Source organism: Ambystoma mexicanum, chromosome 13 (genome assembly GCF_040938575.1).
Source record: "Ambystoma mexicanum isolate Mex_15411 chromosome 13, UKY_AmexF1_1, whole genome shotgun sequence".
NCBI classification, from domain to species: Eukaryota; Metazoa; Chordata; class Amphibia; order Caudata; family Ambystomatidae; genus Ambystoma; species Ambystoma mexicanum.
Window position 1 is genome coordinate 509,649,101 of NC_090938.1, and position 18,956 is coordinate 509,668,056.

At 44.8% G+C, this 18,956-nt stretch overlaps 1 protein-coding gene across 1 annotated transcript in view; it reads right to left on the reverse strand.

The window, feature by feature from the left end:
* The window catches only part of AARSD1 (alanyl-tRNA synthetase domain containing 1), a 441,451-nt gene that overhangs the window by 349,865 nt on the left and 72,630 nt on the right, over window positions 1-18,956 (reverse strand). Inside the window, exon 5 of the mRNA XM_069634186.1 lies at window positions 11,945-12,034. Coding sequence (XP_069490287.1) covers window positions 11,945-12,034 — 90 coding nt within the window. The remainder of the gene's footprint in view (window positions 1-11,944; window positions 12,035-18,956) is intronic.

Here is an 18,956-nt window from a genome sequence, read left to right on the forward strand (position 1 = left end):
GCTTTCCAGTTCGATGCCCCTCTGGGACAGGACTGACCCTGATGAAAGTCCTTCGTCATTTTTTATTGTAAGTCGGCTTTTGAATCTCAGATAGCTAGTATGTTTGTCTCGGTGCTGCGGAGGGCTCTTCATTGCCCTGCTCTTCTTTGTGTCAGCACTTGTGGAGCCATGTACTCCCTTACTAACCTCTCCCTTCTGTGTCAACATATTGTCTATCTGATAGACAGGGTTGCTATGCATGAAGTAGCTAACAGGAGAAAGAGGAGACATTGAAGGTGGGGCTGCTTGGGCCCTATCTGTGTTGTGTGATGAATAACGCAGGTCAGCATAGTGGTTGACATACCGCGTTCTCCTTTGATAGTCTTCCCTTCTCCTGCAGAGTGGGTCCCCTCCCATGGGATCCTCCTGTCGAGTACGAACCCCACTATCGAAGAGCGGCCTCACCTCCCTGGCCCGATGGGACGAGTCCCCCTCCAGGGGAGAAGTGGTGGCATCAAGGGATTCGTCACACATGTCATCAGCCTGAGCTCTGGTGTGTCTGGGGTGGGAAGAGGGTGAGGAAAAGGCAGGCAGGAGCAAGGAAAGAGCAGTGGAAACAGTTAGGAAAGGCAAATTATGGGAGGAGGAAAGTATGCGAGGCAGAAAGAAAGGTTAGTGGGGTGGGAGCAGGCGATGCGACAGATTGGGTGAAGGGTAGGGCTTCAAGAGAAGAGGTTGGCAGAGGGGTGTGGGTGATAAGGGGGAACCCCCCTTCGAATTTAAGGAATGGTGCGAGGGAAAAGCCTGAGATAAATCTGGTGGAGTCATCAATGATTCCCCGGTGATGAACTCCTCCTGCATGGCCAAGGGAGGGAAACCGCTACCTGATCCTGACCCTGGGGGTGGTATTAGGAGGGAGGGTCATGTGGGAGGAGGCGGCTGCCAGGGGAAGTTGGTGACCCCTTTAGGAGAGATGCTCTATTCTTCCCTGTCTGAGGAAGAAAATCTCAAGTTCTTAATGACTTGTTGTCAACATACAAATCTTCCCCATTGTAGAACTCAAAAAGTCCTTCCTTTAAATCATTCTAGACAAAATTTCATTCATACTTCAAATACACACAACACATAGATAACATCTTCTGTTTTTGATGTTTTTCTAAGAAAAACTCCTAACCCACATAATTTTATAAATCCCATGATTTCTAGGGACTTTAACTACCATAAAGCCTCAGGTACTGGGACGAGGAAGAGGAGAAAGGAGTTAATGCAAAGTGAAAGTGACTCAAAGTTGAATATGCAGACTAGTTTTTGTAAAGCTCGAGTCGGCGGGACATTTAAAAGTGATGTCCGGATTCAAGAAGGAATGAGAGCCAGAGAACGTGGTGACAGAGTCGGAGAAGGAGGCAAAACGACAGTGGACTGTGCCGGAGGCGATTAGCGGCACTTCAAAACTGCAGCTTGCATCCACAAGAATTACTTACCTGCTTGGTGCGAAAGGTGGAAAAATACAGCAGGCACCTGTGGAGGACTGCCGGAGCTCTGGCAGCAGTAGCAGGGTTGCCGGGAATACGGTTGTGCAGAAAAGCAGCGTTCCTCTGTCCAGAGCACGGACAAAGCCGTCAAACATGCACTTGGGTGCAGCAGATGCTGGTGGAAGTTCTGCAGTGTGAAGGAAGCCTTCACAGGGAAGTATATTCCTTGCAAAGATGTGCCACGGGTCGGAGATGCTACGAGTAACTGGTGAGTCTACCTAGAGCCATTGGGGACCCCGGGCATACCAACAGACATTTAAACAAGTACATGAAACAAGAGTGTTTGAGTACCGACCAGATAAAGCACAAAAGCAAGATTTAAACAAGCCCACATGTATGAAATGTTAATGTAGGGAAAATTGGAGTAAGATATCAATGATGTGAAGTTGGAACAAGAATTACACCAAGCCAACAACTAGAAACACAGTGAAGTGATATAACTGTGTTGTGTTAAAAGAAAGTATAACTACTAAGAAGTCCTGGTGAAAGGAAGACATCAGGCAGTGGACATTTGGAGAGGAGGGATACCTAGCAGAGGAGTATACCAGGGGATCAGCAAAACCCCATAAACGGATTCGCGGCAGGGGAGTATACCAAGCAATCCAGCTGAACATTTAAAGTTATAAACCATTGTTAATGTTAATGTTAAAGGTTACTTGTACCGCGCACTATCACCACCGGAGTGGTCCCCTGGCACTCTGGCGGATCTGAAAAAGGACGGTGTGAAACAGGGAGGCTGTGGGAGCGGTTAGTAGGGTGCAGTGGGAATAGGAAAGTGAGATATGATGTTCTGGTGGCAGCTTCAGTTCAGTTTGCACTGTTCGCTGAGCTTAGGTGCGATTTTCGAGTCTGAGCGATTCCCATGTGCTATTGTGCATGGTTATGTGTTGTTTGTATGTTGTTGCAGTGTGGTGAAGTATGTGTGGTTTGCTACACAGAGATGTGGTCATCTGAGTTTCTGTAGGAGAAGAGTTTGCAGAAAAATTAGGTTTTAGTATTGGGTTAGCAGGGTTTTTTTCCCTTACCTCTTTGCTTAAGTTTCTATGGTCGGCATCTATGAGCATCCTTTGTACTTTGATATTGTTTGGCATCCTATTCGCAGGTATGTTGCGGTGTGGTAATTATCTTCTGTAGAAGTCTAGCGCTATGTGGACATGGGTCGTGGTGGTGTGTTCCCCCCCGCCCTAGGGTTAAAGATGGTTTGGTTAGGAAGGTAATGGGTCTCTCCCTTGACTTCTAGTGGAGGGTCCCTGCCTATTGTGGCCTTCCTCTGTAAACCTGGGGGTGTGTGTGCATGGGAGGTCCAGATGGTGGAAAGACACCTTGCAGGAGAGTATACCAGGGGGATCTGAAGAGTCTATGAAGGGATTCCTGGCAGGAAAGTATACCATGGGACCCTTTAAAGTTGTATTATGGAATTGCTCATTTGAATAAGATTTCTTTTTGTGAATCCAGTTCCAAGGAAGCCAAAGAAGAACTGAAAGTTAAGAAACATATGGATTATATAATAACCTTTTTTTAACTAAACTTAAAGAGCCAAAGGAATTGTTGTAAAGAAAATACACTTTTGCCATACTTGAGGAACTGCCCTTTAAAGAGGCACTTTTGCCACCCTTGAGAAACTGTTATTTGGAAAAATACTTTTTGCCATCCTGAAATATCTTGAGGAAGTGGACCACTCTCTGGAGCCAAGGGCTTTTCCTTGGAAAAGACTATTTTCTGTTGGATGTATGTACTTGCTTTTATTCACTTTTGCCAAATAGAAGCCAGGGACATTTTCCTTGTACCCTTAGTTGTTCCTTTTTAGTGCAAGGAATCAGATTAGTATATTTTGGACACAAGGACAGTTTATAAGTTTGACGACTTGACACAGACTGATCTTTAGTTTTAGTTTCCTAGATAGGGAAACACTCTTTAGGATAGGGACAGAGAGGCCTTTATCCAACCTTTTTGTTTTAATAAAGACGTTTGAGAATGAAAATCTTACAACTTTGTGCCTGACTCTAATTTCTGACCCTACACAAGCCCCACAAGAGCAAGTATGAAGCACAACAAATGTCTGCGCAATAAAAACATACACGGTAAAGGTGGTGTGGAAACGGTAATGATGCAAAGACTTGGAAGCATACTTGTCATCTGGTCATTTGCTCACATTTCTGTGTGTGCATGAGAGGAGGTGTTTGTAAGGGTGCAGAAGGAGGTGTGATGAATCAGGTATGCTTCCCCCACAGATCCCGGCCTGGGACCCCACATGTGGTCAGGGAAAGGCAGAAGCTTCCTGATCCTGATCCTAGGGATGGTGTTCTGTGGGAGGATCTCCTAGGGGGAAGCAGGTCAGGGAGAATGGGAAAACCCCTTTTGGTACTTCAACCCGAGACCCTACTCTTTTGATGGCATATGTGAGGAACATGAGGTCATCCTCCCATCTACTCCACTTGGATCCTCTTCTGAGGTGGCCAGAGAAAGGCCATCACTTTTGGATCCTTACCGTGGGGGTGGATATGTGAGGGAGGATCGCCTGGGTGGAGGGGCCTTGGAGAGAGGGGAGAGGATGTCTTCAGAAGAGGCATGGTATCCCCCTTTCCCTTATGAGAATACACCCTGCCCTCCCCCTACCTTTGTAGGTTATTTTCAGTCTGCCCCTCTTTTGCACACACACATGGTCCCACATTCATATATCTTAAAGACTGGGACAAAGAAGAGGCAACTAGGAGCAATGCACACTTGTATCTGTGCACAACACTCTGGTACATTGAGACGAAGAAGAGCACTGTAAAACACCACTACCCTGGTGAAACATGTCCCACTAATTGGGGTCAGGCAAAGGACTCACACTTGTAGCCATTTGAAAGGCTACAGCTGTATATAAGGAAGGGAGTCCCGTCAGGACGGAGGAACCCGCTTGGGGAGAAATACGCGGCAGCGAGCTGAGCGCTGCAGGAGAGTGAGAGAGACACCCCATCCCGGGCAGGCTGTGAGAAGGTCAGGAGCCCTGCAGGACACATTGCCTTGTGTCCCCCACTGGAGATGGGGAACAGGGAAGACTCCAGAGAGCCGCCAGAAGCAGCAAGAAGGTTTGGAAAATGCAAACGATGCTCAATAAATCTCCCAGAGGAGAAAGCCAAAAGCACCCGGGAAGCTGCAGGATACTGGTGAGTGGCAGAGAGGGAAAGTCACGCCAGAGCACTCCAGGGGCTGGGTTTGGGCACAAGGAGATGCCGATCAGATACAGACCTATGGAAAAATGGTCGGGAGTCCGAAGTAAAGATTTGTGAAAACTGAACGAGCTGCAAAGCATTTAATGCCTTATTGAATACTGAACTAAAGAAAAGTTAGGTAAAGTACATGAAAGTATCGCACGAGTGAAATGTAAGTTTTGCGCAATTTCAAATACAGTGAAAGCAAGTTAAAAGCAATGTTGGAAAATGTGAAAGCCTGAACCAAATGAAAGCCAGTGACAAGGACCTGGGAAGCAAGTGCTAAGAGCAAGTTAAAAGCAAGTGATAAGCACTATTGTGAAGTGTGAAAGCAAGGTTGGGAGAAGGAGAACACCACCAGGAAGTGAATGGTGTGAAAGTCACTTTGTGGCAGAGGGAAGAAAACTACCAAGGAGAAAAAGAACTGCAAGTGGACAATAGACACAGGTTCATAGAGGGAGCCTGTGTTGGCAAGGATGTCTAATGAGAACAAGTGAATGTAAAAAGGTGCCAAGGGTTGTCGGTTACGTGACCTGTAGTGGGTGGACTGTGTTGTCCGACAACTGCACCTAGACCGAGTAACATCTACTTGGAGTGAACCAAGAAAAGTTAAGATATTGAAGTTTTTGTGCCTGTCAAATATTAAAGTAAGTCAAGAAAAGAGCAAGCTAAGTGAACTATTGAAAAGCCTGAATGGTTGCAAAGTTGGTTTGGAATACTTATTGAAAGCCAAGAGAACTGACTGTGATTTTGAAGGTAAAATAGTTGCCTTCTTAGGAAGGGAACCCCGCGACTTTTTGGAACTATGTTGAGCTTGGGGAAGAGAACCCCGAGACCTATTGAGACTGTGTTGAACTTGGGGAAGGGAACCCCGAGACCTTTTAAAACTAAGTTGAACTTGGGGAAGGGAACCCTGAGGTCTTTTGTGTGGAACTGTTTTGAACTTGGGGAAGGGGCTGTAACACAAGCCAAGGAGCTAGAAGAAGCGCAGAACTTTATTTTGGACACTGTTTCTTTGGTTGCTGACATCCTTACACATTCTATATCTTTAGTTGTAAGGGCAAGTATAAGGTTTGGACACAGACATACCTTTAAGTTCAACTCAAGAACACAGACCTTCCTTAGTTTCTTTAGGTAGAGAAATCCCACCATAGCATAGGGCAGGTTAGGCCTTACTCCAACCTGGCAAATAAGAAATAAATTCTTGATTTTAGGAAAGGTTAATCTGTTGTCTGTGTCTTACTTCATGATGCCTTCGTAAATACTGTAACATGAGAGCTGTTAGAAACACTGATTTGTATGTTGTGGACTTCAAGTCCCACAATTTCGAAAGTACTGGGACGAAGAAGAGGGCGACAGATGCCCAAGACTGCAAAGTGCAACCTATTAGTGGTAATGGCCCACACTTGAGGGAGACTGGAAGACATAAAAGGCCCCCTCAGGTGCAGGCCATGGAGGAGAGCAGTAGTAGAAGGTGGATTAGTTGCAATACCTCCACTTGGCAGCAGAAGCAGAGCAGAGAAGCTGGGACCATCGTAGAACATCGAGTGGATGTCGGTCCTGAGAAGGTCTTTGCTGTTCCAAACCATGAATGCAGAGGTAGCACAGTGGAAAGTGCAGCATTTCAAAGCTATCCACTGTGTCAGTTGGGCTCCGGCGGCAGGCGAGCACCGGTGAGCCGTGGGAGCAAGAAGAGCTCCTCCATTGACTGACAGGGCTGCAGGAAGCCAGGAAGCAGAGCATTCCGGGCCGCGAAGTAAAGCAGCAGCAGAGGACCTGGAAGCCGCAAGGCGAATGGACATGCACGCCAAAGCTGGTGAGTTCACTAAGGGATTGTGACCCCAGAGCACTCCATGACTGCTCGTTTGCTTAGACTGGGTGACTAAACCTTTGAAGTAATACAGAGTGAGATACAAACGGAAACATAATTTTTGAATACTAAAGTGACCTACAGCCGACTAATCATTATTTTGTAAACTAAGCTGTCTATAAAAAGAGCAAGGGAATAATAAGAGCGTACTCAGCAGACCAGAAGGGTGTAATTGTATGTATGTGGGTTGCATTAGAGGCCAAAAACAAGCAGGGGCAATAAAGCGAGAAACCAATTCGAACAACTATTGTGAAAGCCAAAATAGAACTTTAACAAGAGAACAACCATTGCCAAATTCAAGAAGGGGCAAATAAGAACCTCAATGTTTCTAAAACATATTGCGCATACATAAAGAAGATCAGAAAAGTAGTTGGCTTATACCCACATTAACAAAACCAAAGAGGTGCAAAAGAAAGAGGGAAACATCAGCATTTGGTTAAAGCAGAAGTGGGGAAACGAGAGTGGCAGGGAGGCTGCCCTTCTGATAGAGAGGGGGGCATAACCTGCATTGTGTGTGGCAATCACAAGTGTCTAACACACATCACCAGTGTGGTTATTGTTGTTCCTGAAGACATTCCTGAACTTTATGATGTGAAGCAAGAGGCATTGCTAATTTGTTGGAAGTTAACCTTTACCATGGAAGTACTTGCAGTTAGTTGTTTATTTTGGCCTGGCAGGAGAGTACGCCAGATCAGAAGACTTTGTAGTAGTTTTCTCTGTTCTGGCAGGAGATTACACCAGAGCAGTGGACTTTGTGGTAGTAGACCTGTCAGGGGAGTGGACCAGGTGGAACTCACTGAAGTACTGTGGTGTGGTTGAAAATCTACAAGAAGAAGTAGTAGAACCACAACAATGTTTTATGAGTTGTTAATGAATCGTCCTGACATTGTTGAAGCAAGTATTGTGTGAATTGCTGCAGAATCATATACAATTGCTAAAATAAGTGTTTTATGACTTGTTGCAGAAGTATTATCCCCAAGACAATTTCTGTTGATCCTAATTAGCTATGGGAGAATTCTTGCTTGAAGAGAAGAAGTTACTCTAAGCATTTTGTCACAAGTGGAAGAAGGAAAAATACTGTTGAATTATTGGTTAAAGTCAAGTTGTACCCAACAGAACTGTGTTGGAACGTTTGTTGTCAGGTTGGAACATACCAAACTGAATTAGATCTTTGTTACAAGACAGGATTTCATTACCTTTTGGAACTGTTGAACAAAATCCTTCTTGAATCTGGGGAAGGGGAATTCAACCAGATTATAAGGGGAGATGAATGTTTGATTGTGAATCTGTTATATATTTCATTTGCCATGTGTTACCTTATTGAGTTGTTGTATGTACAAATGTGAGGGACAGAAGCATTTTGTTAGAGTGTTTCCTTTAGTTTATTTTAGGCAGGGAAATCCTCATCAGGATAGGGAAAGTGAAGCGTTCATCCAACCTTTTTCTGTTAATAAAATGGCATCTTTTGAATAATCTTCACAATGTTGTCCACCTCATATTTCTGACCCTTCACATATGGTGTCAGATGTGGGATCGGAGTCAATTGACACAAATTGGGGATCCCTTAAATTTGAGAAACTTAGCAAAAGAGCCTCCACTCCTATTATAGTCACTGAACAGTCTATAGGCTTTGATATATATATATATATAGTAGCAGATTGGAATTAATTCAACCAGGAGACAGGGCCTTGATTCCCACTGACTTGATTCGTATTCCTCCCAAGGAGATGTATATCCAACTTGCCTCTAAGTCAGGCCTAGCCTGGCGCTATGGCTTAGACATATTCACATGAGTAATTGACCCTGATTACAGAGGAGATGTCAAAATACTGATACAGAATAACGGAAAGAAAGCATAACAAGTTACAGCTGGAGAAAGGATTGCTCAAGGGATATTGGAGAAAGCCATGTTTTCTAAACCAAAAGAAGTTAAGATCAGTGAATAAACTGGGAGAGGAACTCTGGGTTTGGGGGAGGCAGATCGCGATCCTGAGGTAAAAATCAACATCGAGAGAAAGGAAGAGATTATTCCCGACTTGACTTTTGCACAACCTAATGATCATTATTAGCAGAACCCTTTAAATAGGTAGTGAATGAGAAAGAAGGAAGAGCAAAAAACTGACCATTTTATTTTCACTGAAAACTGGGCTATTATATAGGGGCGATGTAGATTCATCAGGTAGACCCAGAACCCAAATTGTAATTCACAAAAGCCATACAAAATATTGTATTAGAATTGGCTCATGCACACCTAACTGGGGCCATTTGGGAACTGCAAAAACCCAAGCCCAAATCGTTGGCCAGGAACTAATGCGGCTATAAAGAACTTTGTGAACACCTATGCCTTATGTTAGAAAACTAGTACCCGGATACCTCCTCCGATTCCCTCACAACCTTTATCTATTATAGAGGGTCCCTTTTCTAGAATAGGGATGGATATAATTGTACTACTAGAAACCTAAAAATTAGGCAACAAATATATATTAGCCATTCTGGACTATGCAACCCGTTACCCTGAGGCCGTCCCACTAAGAAATAACACATCACAACAGATTGTGAAGCACTTGCTCCCATTCTTCTCTAGAACTGGGTTTATGAAAGAAACCGACCAAGGGTCCACTTTTATGAGTAAACTCATGGCCGAGGTGAAAGATATTCTTCAGATTAAGACCTTACGTACCTCCATTTACCATCCCAAGACAGATGGGTTGGCGGAGAGATTTAACCAAACCTTGAAACATGTTCTAAAGAAATTAGTAGAAGCAGACAGGAAAAACTGGGACATTATGATACTGTGGGCCCTATTTGATATCTGGAAAACTCCTCAGTCATCCATAGGAGTTTGAATTTGAATTATTATATGGAAGAGAGCCCAAAGACGTGTTAGATATATTACACAAGACATGGGAAGAAAGGGAGAGGGCCACTATCTCTTGGTTTTCCTGGGCTCCCCAAAGCCCTTTCTTTCTCAATTAGACCTGTTTCGGCAGGGCCTATGTTGTGCGTCTGCCCATTTGGGATTTCCTGACTCCCGTAACCGTTTTGGCTTTCCCAACCTTGGATATTTATGTCTCTCTTTACACGGCTCCACAAAGCCCTTTTGCCCTCTGGATTGGCTTCCTTTAGTGGGGCCTTGGTTGGGCATAGGTCTGTTTCAAGCATTCAGGTTTTCCTAGCAACTGTAACCCATTTTTCTGATGCACTTCTCATCCAGTGATTGGGAATTCGATCTCTCCACTACGGTCTGGTCTCAGTGCCTGTTAATGGGCCCCAGGTCCACCATGGCTTCGGTGTGGCCATGCCAGCAGGCAAGGCCGTCTCTTCACCGTTTCCATTTCTCTCTCGATTTCGGCATCATTGCTGTCTAGGACACCACCTTTCCGGCATCTTGTTAGCAATCAGTTCGCTTCCCACGCTACCGCCGGCTGCACAGTCTAGCGTGGCTTTGCCCCTCCAGGACATCCTTCCGCCAGAGGCTCGCCTCTGCATAGGATTCTCTCTCCTCCATTTTAAGAGTTTTATGTACATTATCACAAACAAAAGGGGTGTGTTGCTCCTTTTTGACTGTGGAGTTCAGGCGAGATTCAGCATTACCTGATGCCAAAGAGATTAGAAAAATGTCACTGTTTGGAGAATCCAAAGCCGAAGTAACAGTCTTTCCAATTCCCATGTAGACAGACAATGTATTCTGGACGGGAAGTTCCTTACAGGAATGGAAGTCCTTATCCCCTAGAGGGGAGTCAACCTCAAACCTCACTGAGGTTGCACTTTCCCAGACCACTCGGGAGGGTCTTGCTTAGCAAGCTCACCGCCCGACCATAAAGGGGGTGGCTCCTCTCTGAGAAGGGACGAATAGTCGAGATTCTGCACACCAGCCATGTATTGTCCCCGATGACTGTTTAATTTACTCCCCACCACAACCTATCAGAATATCTCAGACTCACCCGATTGTAAGAGCTCACTGTTTCCAATCAAATCTAATTTCTATCAATTGTACATTCTTTTGTGATCAAAAGAGTATTGTTCTTCCCTGCACATAAAAATATAAATAAATAATTATAAAGCCCACCACCTCTGAGAGCTGTTTGAGGCACCAAATTGACCTGGCCACAGATCGGTGGAGGGATTGTGTTGGCAGGATGGGGCCAACCAGAGAAGCCATGACAATGAATTCTCTGTTTCCTTTTTAGGCACTTAAGGCTTTCACTTAAAGAGTGTCCTTGATGCAGTTTGTGTCATTAACTGCCTGTCCAAATATGCGCACGTCTCAGACGCCAGGAGGGCACTTCATTAGTTGCCAATACAATACAGGGTCACACATAAGATCCTGACTCTGGCCTTCAAATGTCACTCAAACACTTGCCCTGCATATCTCACTGACCGTGTAGCATTCATCCAGCCCAGATACAAGCTGGTGTGCTTTGGAGGGACCTCCTTTGGCGCTCAGGCTCCTCTGCGAGGGAACCTACTGCCTGGTCACATACATCTGGCTGATAATTTGGCACTTTTTAAGAAGGAAATAAAAACGTACCTGTTCAACCTTAACCCAGGCTGAACTGAGTCTGTTCTTTCGACCCCAGCTGTCTGATCTCTGACTCCTTTGCCCTTGTCTGTTGTCTGTTTTTGCTCTTGTTTTTCTGTGCACCCCGAGGCCCACGGGCGTGTGGCGCTTTATAAGAATTAAAATAAATAAATAAACGAATGACTTGAGTGTCTTTATTGGAGTACGGTTGTGTCTAAAGCTTATAAAGGTTTTTTCCCCAGCTTTGTCCCTTATAAAGTTTGGTGTAGGCAGTACAGAAATGTTCTGTGATGATTTCCTTCCTGCTCATCAAGTGGCATAGGCTACTGCGATGTATATCCTCTGTGAAGTACAGGTAAACTGCCAAAATCAATTTCCTGCAACCATACTGGGAAACAAAAGGATTGCATGTACAGAAAGCTGAAAACAAGGGCGTAGAAGGTCGCCTAGAGCAATTGCTAGTTGTTGTGAATAATTCAAAGCTTTTCCATTCTTCATTGTTCAGAGTTGCAATTTTCCATTGGAATAGTTTCTCTATGGCGTTAAACAATCTGTAGGTTGTGTGGAGCTTGCCAGCATGTGACTGCTGCCTTTCCATTGCTGATGTACAGGTGTGGTCATACCTTGTATACTGTGTTAAGCTGACTGGATGAGCATGGATGAGAGTAACATGGTCAAAGCACCACAAATTTGTATGCAACCTTGAATGCCGTCCTCCTCTCACCCGCCTCATACTATTACTTTTTGTCTAATAACAGGTGGCGCTAAAGCACTGCTTATGAGCAAAAACTAAAAAGAGTAACAAGTAGAAAGAAAGCTTAAATGTGGTTTAGCCCGTACTCACATCCATATACTCTTCGGCCTGGGCCATCTCTCCTTCTTCCTCGCCAGCCCAGTCCCGCCAGTTATCGAAGTCTACAGACAGCCAAGCAGGCTACAAAAAATACCACAGGGAAAGCAATCAACATAGGATCCACGTAAACAAATAAGTGGGACAAAATATATAAAACTGCAAAGGCGAAAGGCCTGAATGCGCTGAGAGCAATAGTACATGGGAGTTTACACAAATATGTTTTCTATTGCCTGCCTTGTATGTGCTTGCATGTGCTAAAACACTTAATGAAGTATAATGGTCAGGCAACATGAAGTAAGACACAGACAACAGATTCAAAGTTTAAACTGAATTGTTTTATTAACACAAATGGCAGGATGGGTGAAGGCCTAAATTGCCCTAATCTAAGGTGGGATTTCCCTACCTGAATGAAACTAAGGAAAGTCTGACTCAGAAAGTTCAATTTAAAAATCTGTCTGTGTCCAAAACCTATCCTTGCGCTCACAACTAAAGCTAAACAATGTGTAGGGATGTCAGCAACAATCAGCAACAACAGAAATAGTGATCGAAATAAAGTTCTGAGCTTCATCCAGCTCCTAGCTTGCTTTTCAGCTCCCCTTACCGCTAGTTCAAGAAAGTTCTCCAAAAGTCTTGGAATTACATTCCCCATGTTTAAGACAGTTCCACAAATCCTTGGGGTTCCCTTCCCCAAGTTCAAAACAGTGCCACAAATCTTCAGGGTTCCCTTCCCCAAGTTCAAGATGGCACAGTTTCAACAAAAAGGGTCTTGAGGTCCCCGTCCTCATGACAGCACCAACATTCAGTAAGTCTCATGTTCCCCTTCCCCAAGACTTCAGCCTGCCAACTTATACTTAGTCCCAGTCACTCAATGTTCAGAACAACTCCAATTCAACTTGACCCCCTTTCTCGGTTGGATTAACTGTTTAATCAAATTACTCCTGCTTGATTTACTTCAACAATGTCTTTGGCTTTCACAATTGGGGGTTCCATGGTCTAAACGCAGTTATTCGACCACACGGTCCACCCATTACAGGATATGCAACCAGGAACACTAGGCTCTTTTGCCCACACAGGTTCTTCTGTATTTGCCCCTGTGTGAATGTTCACACTCACTTGGCTTCTCCTTGTCAGCCTCTTGGCTTTGCCACAATGTGTGACATTTCCTTTGCCAGTCTTTGGCCTTGCCACACTATATTCAAGCATAAAGTTCACTATGCAGTGGTTTTATTTGTTCCCCACCTTTCTGTCATGCTCTTTGGGCTCTTTCACACTTGCTCTCTTATTTCATACGTGACTTTCAAATAGGCAATTTGACATTAATTCGTCATCCGGTCATAGCTCTGCCCATGAAGTGTTTATTCAGTTTGGTATTCAATATTAGTTATCGTTCCCTTTTGCCAAGCCACAAACCCACAAAAATATTAAAATTTGTGCTGAAATCCGGGAACAGGGTGGGGTGTTGTGAGAAACCTGAAGGTGTCTCACCCGCTAGTCCCCGGGGATCTATCATCCAGGTGGCCAGGACACGGCCGTCGCTATTGGATCCAGTTCCTGGGGGTGGACCAGTGAGGGAGGATCGCCTAGATGGGGGATCCTCAGTGGTGGGAGTTGGACACCGACGGGTGAAACATGGTAGTCCCCTTCCTTTGGCACCTTTTCCCCCTCCTCTCACGTAGGACATTCTAAACCACTGCCTCTCCCTTTTCCAACACGAACACTTTCGCACAACACAAAGGACAGCGGACTAACACCAGAGCTGTTTACCTGACATGTCCCAATAAAAGGTTCAGGCAAAGTCAGGCAATTGATCAGAATCGCACACACCGGATGGCCCTTTCCCTTCCCCACAGGGATAAAAGGTGGAGTCGGAGAGCACAGTACGAGCATGGGAGACAGCACGACGAGACGGACAATCAGGCGCAGTAGTTCAAGAGAAGGAGAAAAGCGGAAGGAATTGAGAGGGTGGCGAGGAAAGAAGTGACCTTGCCCTTTTCATCGTAGACCCGCAGAACCTTCATGGAAGAGAGCCTGAGACTGCAAACAATAGTACAAGTGTCTTGCAGCAGATGTCAATGGTACATGGGGTAAGCTTATGTCAATAAGCAGGACCGAGGGAAGCTCTCACGCCCGTGGGACCGGCCTTGACTCCAGGAAAGCCAAAAGCCAAGTGGTTCCTCACAGCCGGTGAGTCGAGGGGAGAATCGATAAGAACCGGGCTGTGCTGAATAAAAAGCGCAAAGTGGCAAGTTTTTAACCAAGTTTAAGGAACTGTGTAAAGAACTGTAAAAGTGTTAGAGGGAGGCCAGCTGCAGTGGGAAAACCGGCACCACATGGGTGCTAATTCAAGAGACTCTGGTCAATCCCCATCTGAGCGAACCTGCGGGTACCAGAAGGCCGTAGGAGAGTCGCTGGAAGAGGTCAAAGTGGTCATATAGGAGGTCTAGTAAAATCCCTGTACAATCGAAAGACTTTCATCTACAAACTAAGCAAAAGAAAAGGAAGTAAATCCTGCAGTGAGAAGAAACAAGGGAAGCAAATCCCAAGAGGGACAAAGTCTAAAGTCCCAAGAAACAGTGTGTTTGGAACTGTTTAAAAAGGCATTAAGATTGTGGAATACGATACAAGAAGGGTCAGCTCCCAGAAGAGGGGGACCCAGGGGTGAAGCCATCGCCCTGTGTGAAACTGTGATAAACAATTGAGAAGGGTCAGTGCCCAGAAGGGGGGGACCCAAGGGTGAACCTATCGCTGAGCGAACATTGGAAACAAGCTTTTCATTTGTTAAAGGAACTTTCATTTTGGTATTTGAACACATCAGTACCTCGAAGGCAAGAGACTTTAAAGTGAAACGAGACTTGTCCATCGACAGCCCTGATAGCTGAAAGCTCAAGAGTGTGTCCTGAGAGCAGCCATTGGAACTGTTGTCTCGTGCTGGAGAAGCTCGAGAATGTACTGTGCTCCAAGATCCCATCTTTCCCAGTGTCCAAAACGTGGGGAAGGGAGACCCAGGAACCTGCATAATATCATATTATTTGAGAACACTTCTTTCTTTCCTTGAGAATTATCCCACACCCATTTTGTATTAGTAGTGAGGTTTTGCAATAGATTTTTTAGTATAGGCCCTTTTATTATTGATGCTCCACTAGGACTGCCTTATTTTTCATTTGATGGTCAACGCTTGCTCGCATCTTAAATTTAGGTTTAGAATAGGCATTTTTTCCAACCTGCATACAGAAGTCATTGTTCAATGAACACCCTTGAACTGCAATCACTTGTGTCTGTCTTACTTGTTGTCACCATGAGTTCCTCACAGTGTACAAATGTCATGTTGCCAGTAATGTCCAGAGGGTCCTTCCACTACAGCCGCGGCTCAGTCTCGTTCCTCCTGTTTCTGCTGCTTTCACTGCTTCTCCTTCTTCTTAATGGCCTGAACTTGAGGGGGTTTTAAATGTTTAAAAGTCCTGCTCAGGTGTGGGCCATTAGAAAATCTAGACTGCACACTACAGTTCTGCACCTCTCAACCCCTCTTCCTCATCCCAGTACCTAGTGTATTATGGGACTTGAAGTGCCTAATGTTCTTGTAACTTTTAACATTATTTAATTCCCACTGAGTCTATATGTATAAAAGTAAACATTAGTTTGTGGTGGGATTTGTGGTGAAGTGTTGTTCCTCCAGGCTTTATTGGCTACATGACATTTGGATATCCCAACCCATTCCCCGGATTTCAGCACAATTCCACATTTGTTTGTGGGTTTGTGGCTTGGCAAAGCGTTTTTCATTATACAATTCCACAACGTTTCACCAATCTGTACCAAACTGTGAATAGTTACCTGTTAGGACCCTCCGGACAGTAATACCTATGTGACATTTGGACACCCGACCCCTTTCCCTGGATTTCAGCACCTTCACACATGAGACGATTGCCTGAAATCTGTAAAACATCAATGTGGTTGTAAAAGTACCGGTGCCGACACGAGGAACAAAACTCAAGGTCCAGGACCTAGGATGCACGGTTCGGAGATATTTGCATCGCAATGCACCCGCAATGAACTGCACCACACCAGGGTGAGGCGACAGGTGGGGAGAGAGCACAGATGGTCCCAGTATGCAGCAGCACACTAACTCTTGCCTCCCCTGAACGTCTGCTGCGGGGTATGTCAGCCAGCCACACACGCCCATTCTCAGTGCACTTTACTTATGGGAGTAAAGCACCTCAAGCGATAAGCGAATTGGAACAGCGACCTACAGGATCAGTGTTATGGTGGTCAACAGAACCCGTTCAGAGAACGGATACTTCTTGTAGTATAAAATGTACCTTCAGGAAACGTTTTCAAAGGAATGAATAGTTGACTCTTGGTTTTATAATTCAAACCTAAGGTGGAATTAGAATGATCAGACATGGTGTTATTGGTTCCTTGATCCTTACATGTATCATTCCCATGTTTACCATAAGGGTTTTTAGAATTGACAATTTGGGTAATTTTGGGAAGGTGAGCCTTACTATGACAAAAAGCCATTAGGTATTCCAGTATTCGAGAAACCTCACCCTCAGAAAAGGATGAATACTGCGTCCTTCCTAACAGATTCATCCTATTCCCTTGGTGGCATCTCCTCCCAGGTGATCCAACCGGCTAATACCACCCGAGGGTTAGGATCAGGTAGTGGCTGCCTTACCCTGGCCACCTGGGAGCAGACTTAAGGCAGGGATTCTGTGAGGACCCCGAAGGATTCATTACAGTGGTCTATGGATCAGTATTGTAGTGAGGATGGTATGTTCTAAGCATGTTTGGCAGCACAAAGATTGTCTATTTAAAGCAGTTCAGAGAAGCAATGGGTAGTTAATAACACATATTGTTTGGCTGGTTGATGTGTTCTAGATGTCCTTCCGCTGCACAGTTAAATCATGGGGGCTTTTTTTGAACTTGCAGATTTATCCAGCAAATCAGCCCTCAGGAACCGAAAACCATGTATATTATGCGCCCATTTCAGCCTAATGTGAAAACACCCATTCTCACAACACACCTAACTACCAATAGATACAAGTCACTGATAAAGTAAGCGCTAACAGAAATATATATTTGCAAATCAATCACATCCTGCACTATCTGGAACCAGTGATTCTAAGATAGTATAACCAACCAGAGGACAGCCTGCAACCAGGGCACTGGGTTTCATTGGCTTCCAGTTAACAGATCAGTGCATTCTGATGGTGTAGTCCTGGTTCGCTTCAATTGAACCAATATGACCCCAGGTACCAAATTTCAATGGTTTGTAGAAGGAAAGAGGAGGACAGGTGATGTGTGGGTGGCATTGAAATGCATGTTCCTGCACACAGCGAGAACATATGAGGATTCCGTCTCTCCCAAAAGGAGTCTTGCAGTTTCAAGTCTTTCTATGCCCTAAAGGCAGATAGTGGATGCTCTGGGAGTCAATGCCACCTTGGGGGGATGCATCCAAAGGTAATTTATATGTGGTTCTACAGAGGGGATAGTAACATAGCCAAGCGCTTCCTCTCTGGTATACCGACGTGTGAGCAATTGTCTGGTATCATTTGTCACAGAGCAAGTACAAAAATAGTTTACACATCTTTCAGCAATACATAGTGGGCGGGAGAGATGCCCTGAGAAGTGACTGCACATCTAATGAATACTTTCAGAATCCATGTGTGTGTATTGCAGTGTGTGTGTATTGAGGAGTGAGTGTGTGTGTGTGTGTGTGTATGTGTGTGTGTGTGTGTGTCTGCATGTATGGATCTATTTCTTGGTGTGTGCGTATGTGTGTGAGTGTTTGCGCAAATGGCTTGATATTGTGGTTACTTGCGTGCAGAAGAAGGTCTTCCTTTTTATTCCTAAGGAGACTGTGGGAGTGTTATAGGTGCTGAGTGCAAATCACCATTTACTCAACAAAAGGGCTTGGGGCCTAAGAGGAGACGATAAACACAGATTACTTCCAAGTTAATCATCTTCTCCTGCCAGGATACGTTTAAGGGACATTGACAGTTTCTGGTAAACTTTAAATGCCTCTGTCTGTGGAGTTCCTGCTCCGTAGAACCACGCACATATTTGCACATCCCGATTGTGTATACGCAGCACATAATGCAGAATTTCTGGTGGCCGTGGACAGAGCTCTGTCTACGTTCATTGGAGCTTCAAACTATTGTAGGGGTTCTGGACCACACATTCAATCTATTGTCATTAAGAGCCATTAATGAGTTAAGAGTAATTGCTAGGCTTTCTGCTTTGGTGCTGGCTGCGATTAATTCACCCTGGGTGGGCGTCATGGTTTGGATACCTTAGAGATAGCTGGTGTGTTTGGAGGGGAGTAACAGTAGTAAGGTTTTGGATTTATCAAGTCTGAAAAGATTCCAAGGCATCCTTGACTCTATTGAAGATGGACAGTTTTCTATGGCCTGGTGTTAGTATTCCCCATCAGCGGTTCATGAAAGGGTTAGCTGTCCATCTATTTTGTGTGGTAGAAAAGATCATGGTAACTAATCTTCTTCAATAAGGGGGGGCTTGTTTCCTGAAGAGGAGTAGGGACAAGGGTGAGCCTTGTAGGCTCCACTAAACACCTACGGTAGTAGAAGGGGAAGGGGCAAGATAAAGTTGTTAAAGTCAGAAAGAGAAGAAGCAAAAGAAGCATCTCATGGTCTACAGAACCCACCCTGCAGCTTTGCAGCGACATAGAATTAAAACCAGGCATGGATTGCTCTCCTCGGCAGCTTCAAGGGCATTGTTCTAGATTTTTGGAAGGGCTTTTTCAGTATCGAATTCTGGGAAAAATCCAGACTGAAATGGGCTGAGACACCTGTGCTTATCAGTGTTACTGTCGAGTTGGTGAAAATGCTGTTTTTCCAGGCTCTCAGGTGGGCCTGTGAGACTGTCTTTAGTTTTTGGTGTTGCCTAGGTTGAGTGTGGCTTTGTCAAGCATAGGCATGCTTAAGGCTGGCAGGAATTGCTACTTTAGAGGGCAGGTTTATGAGATCATTTACAGGCAGTGACAAAG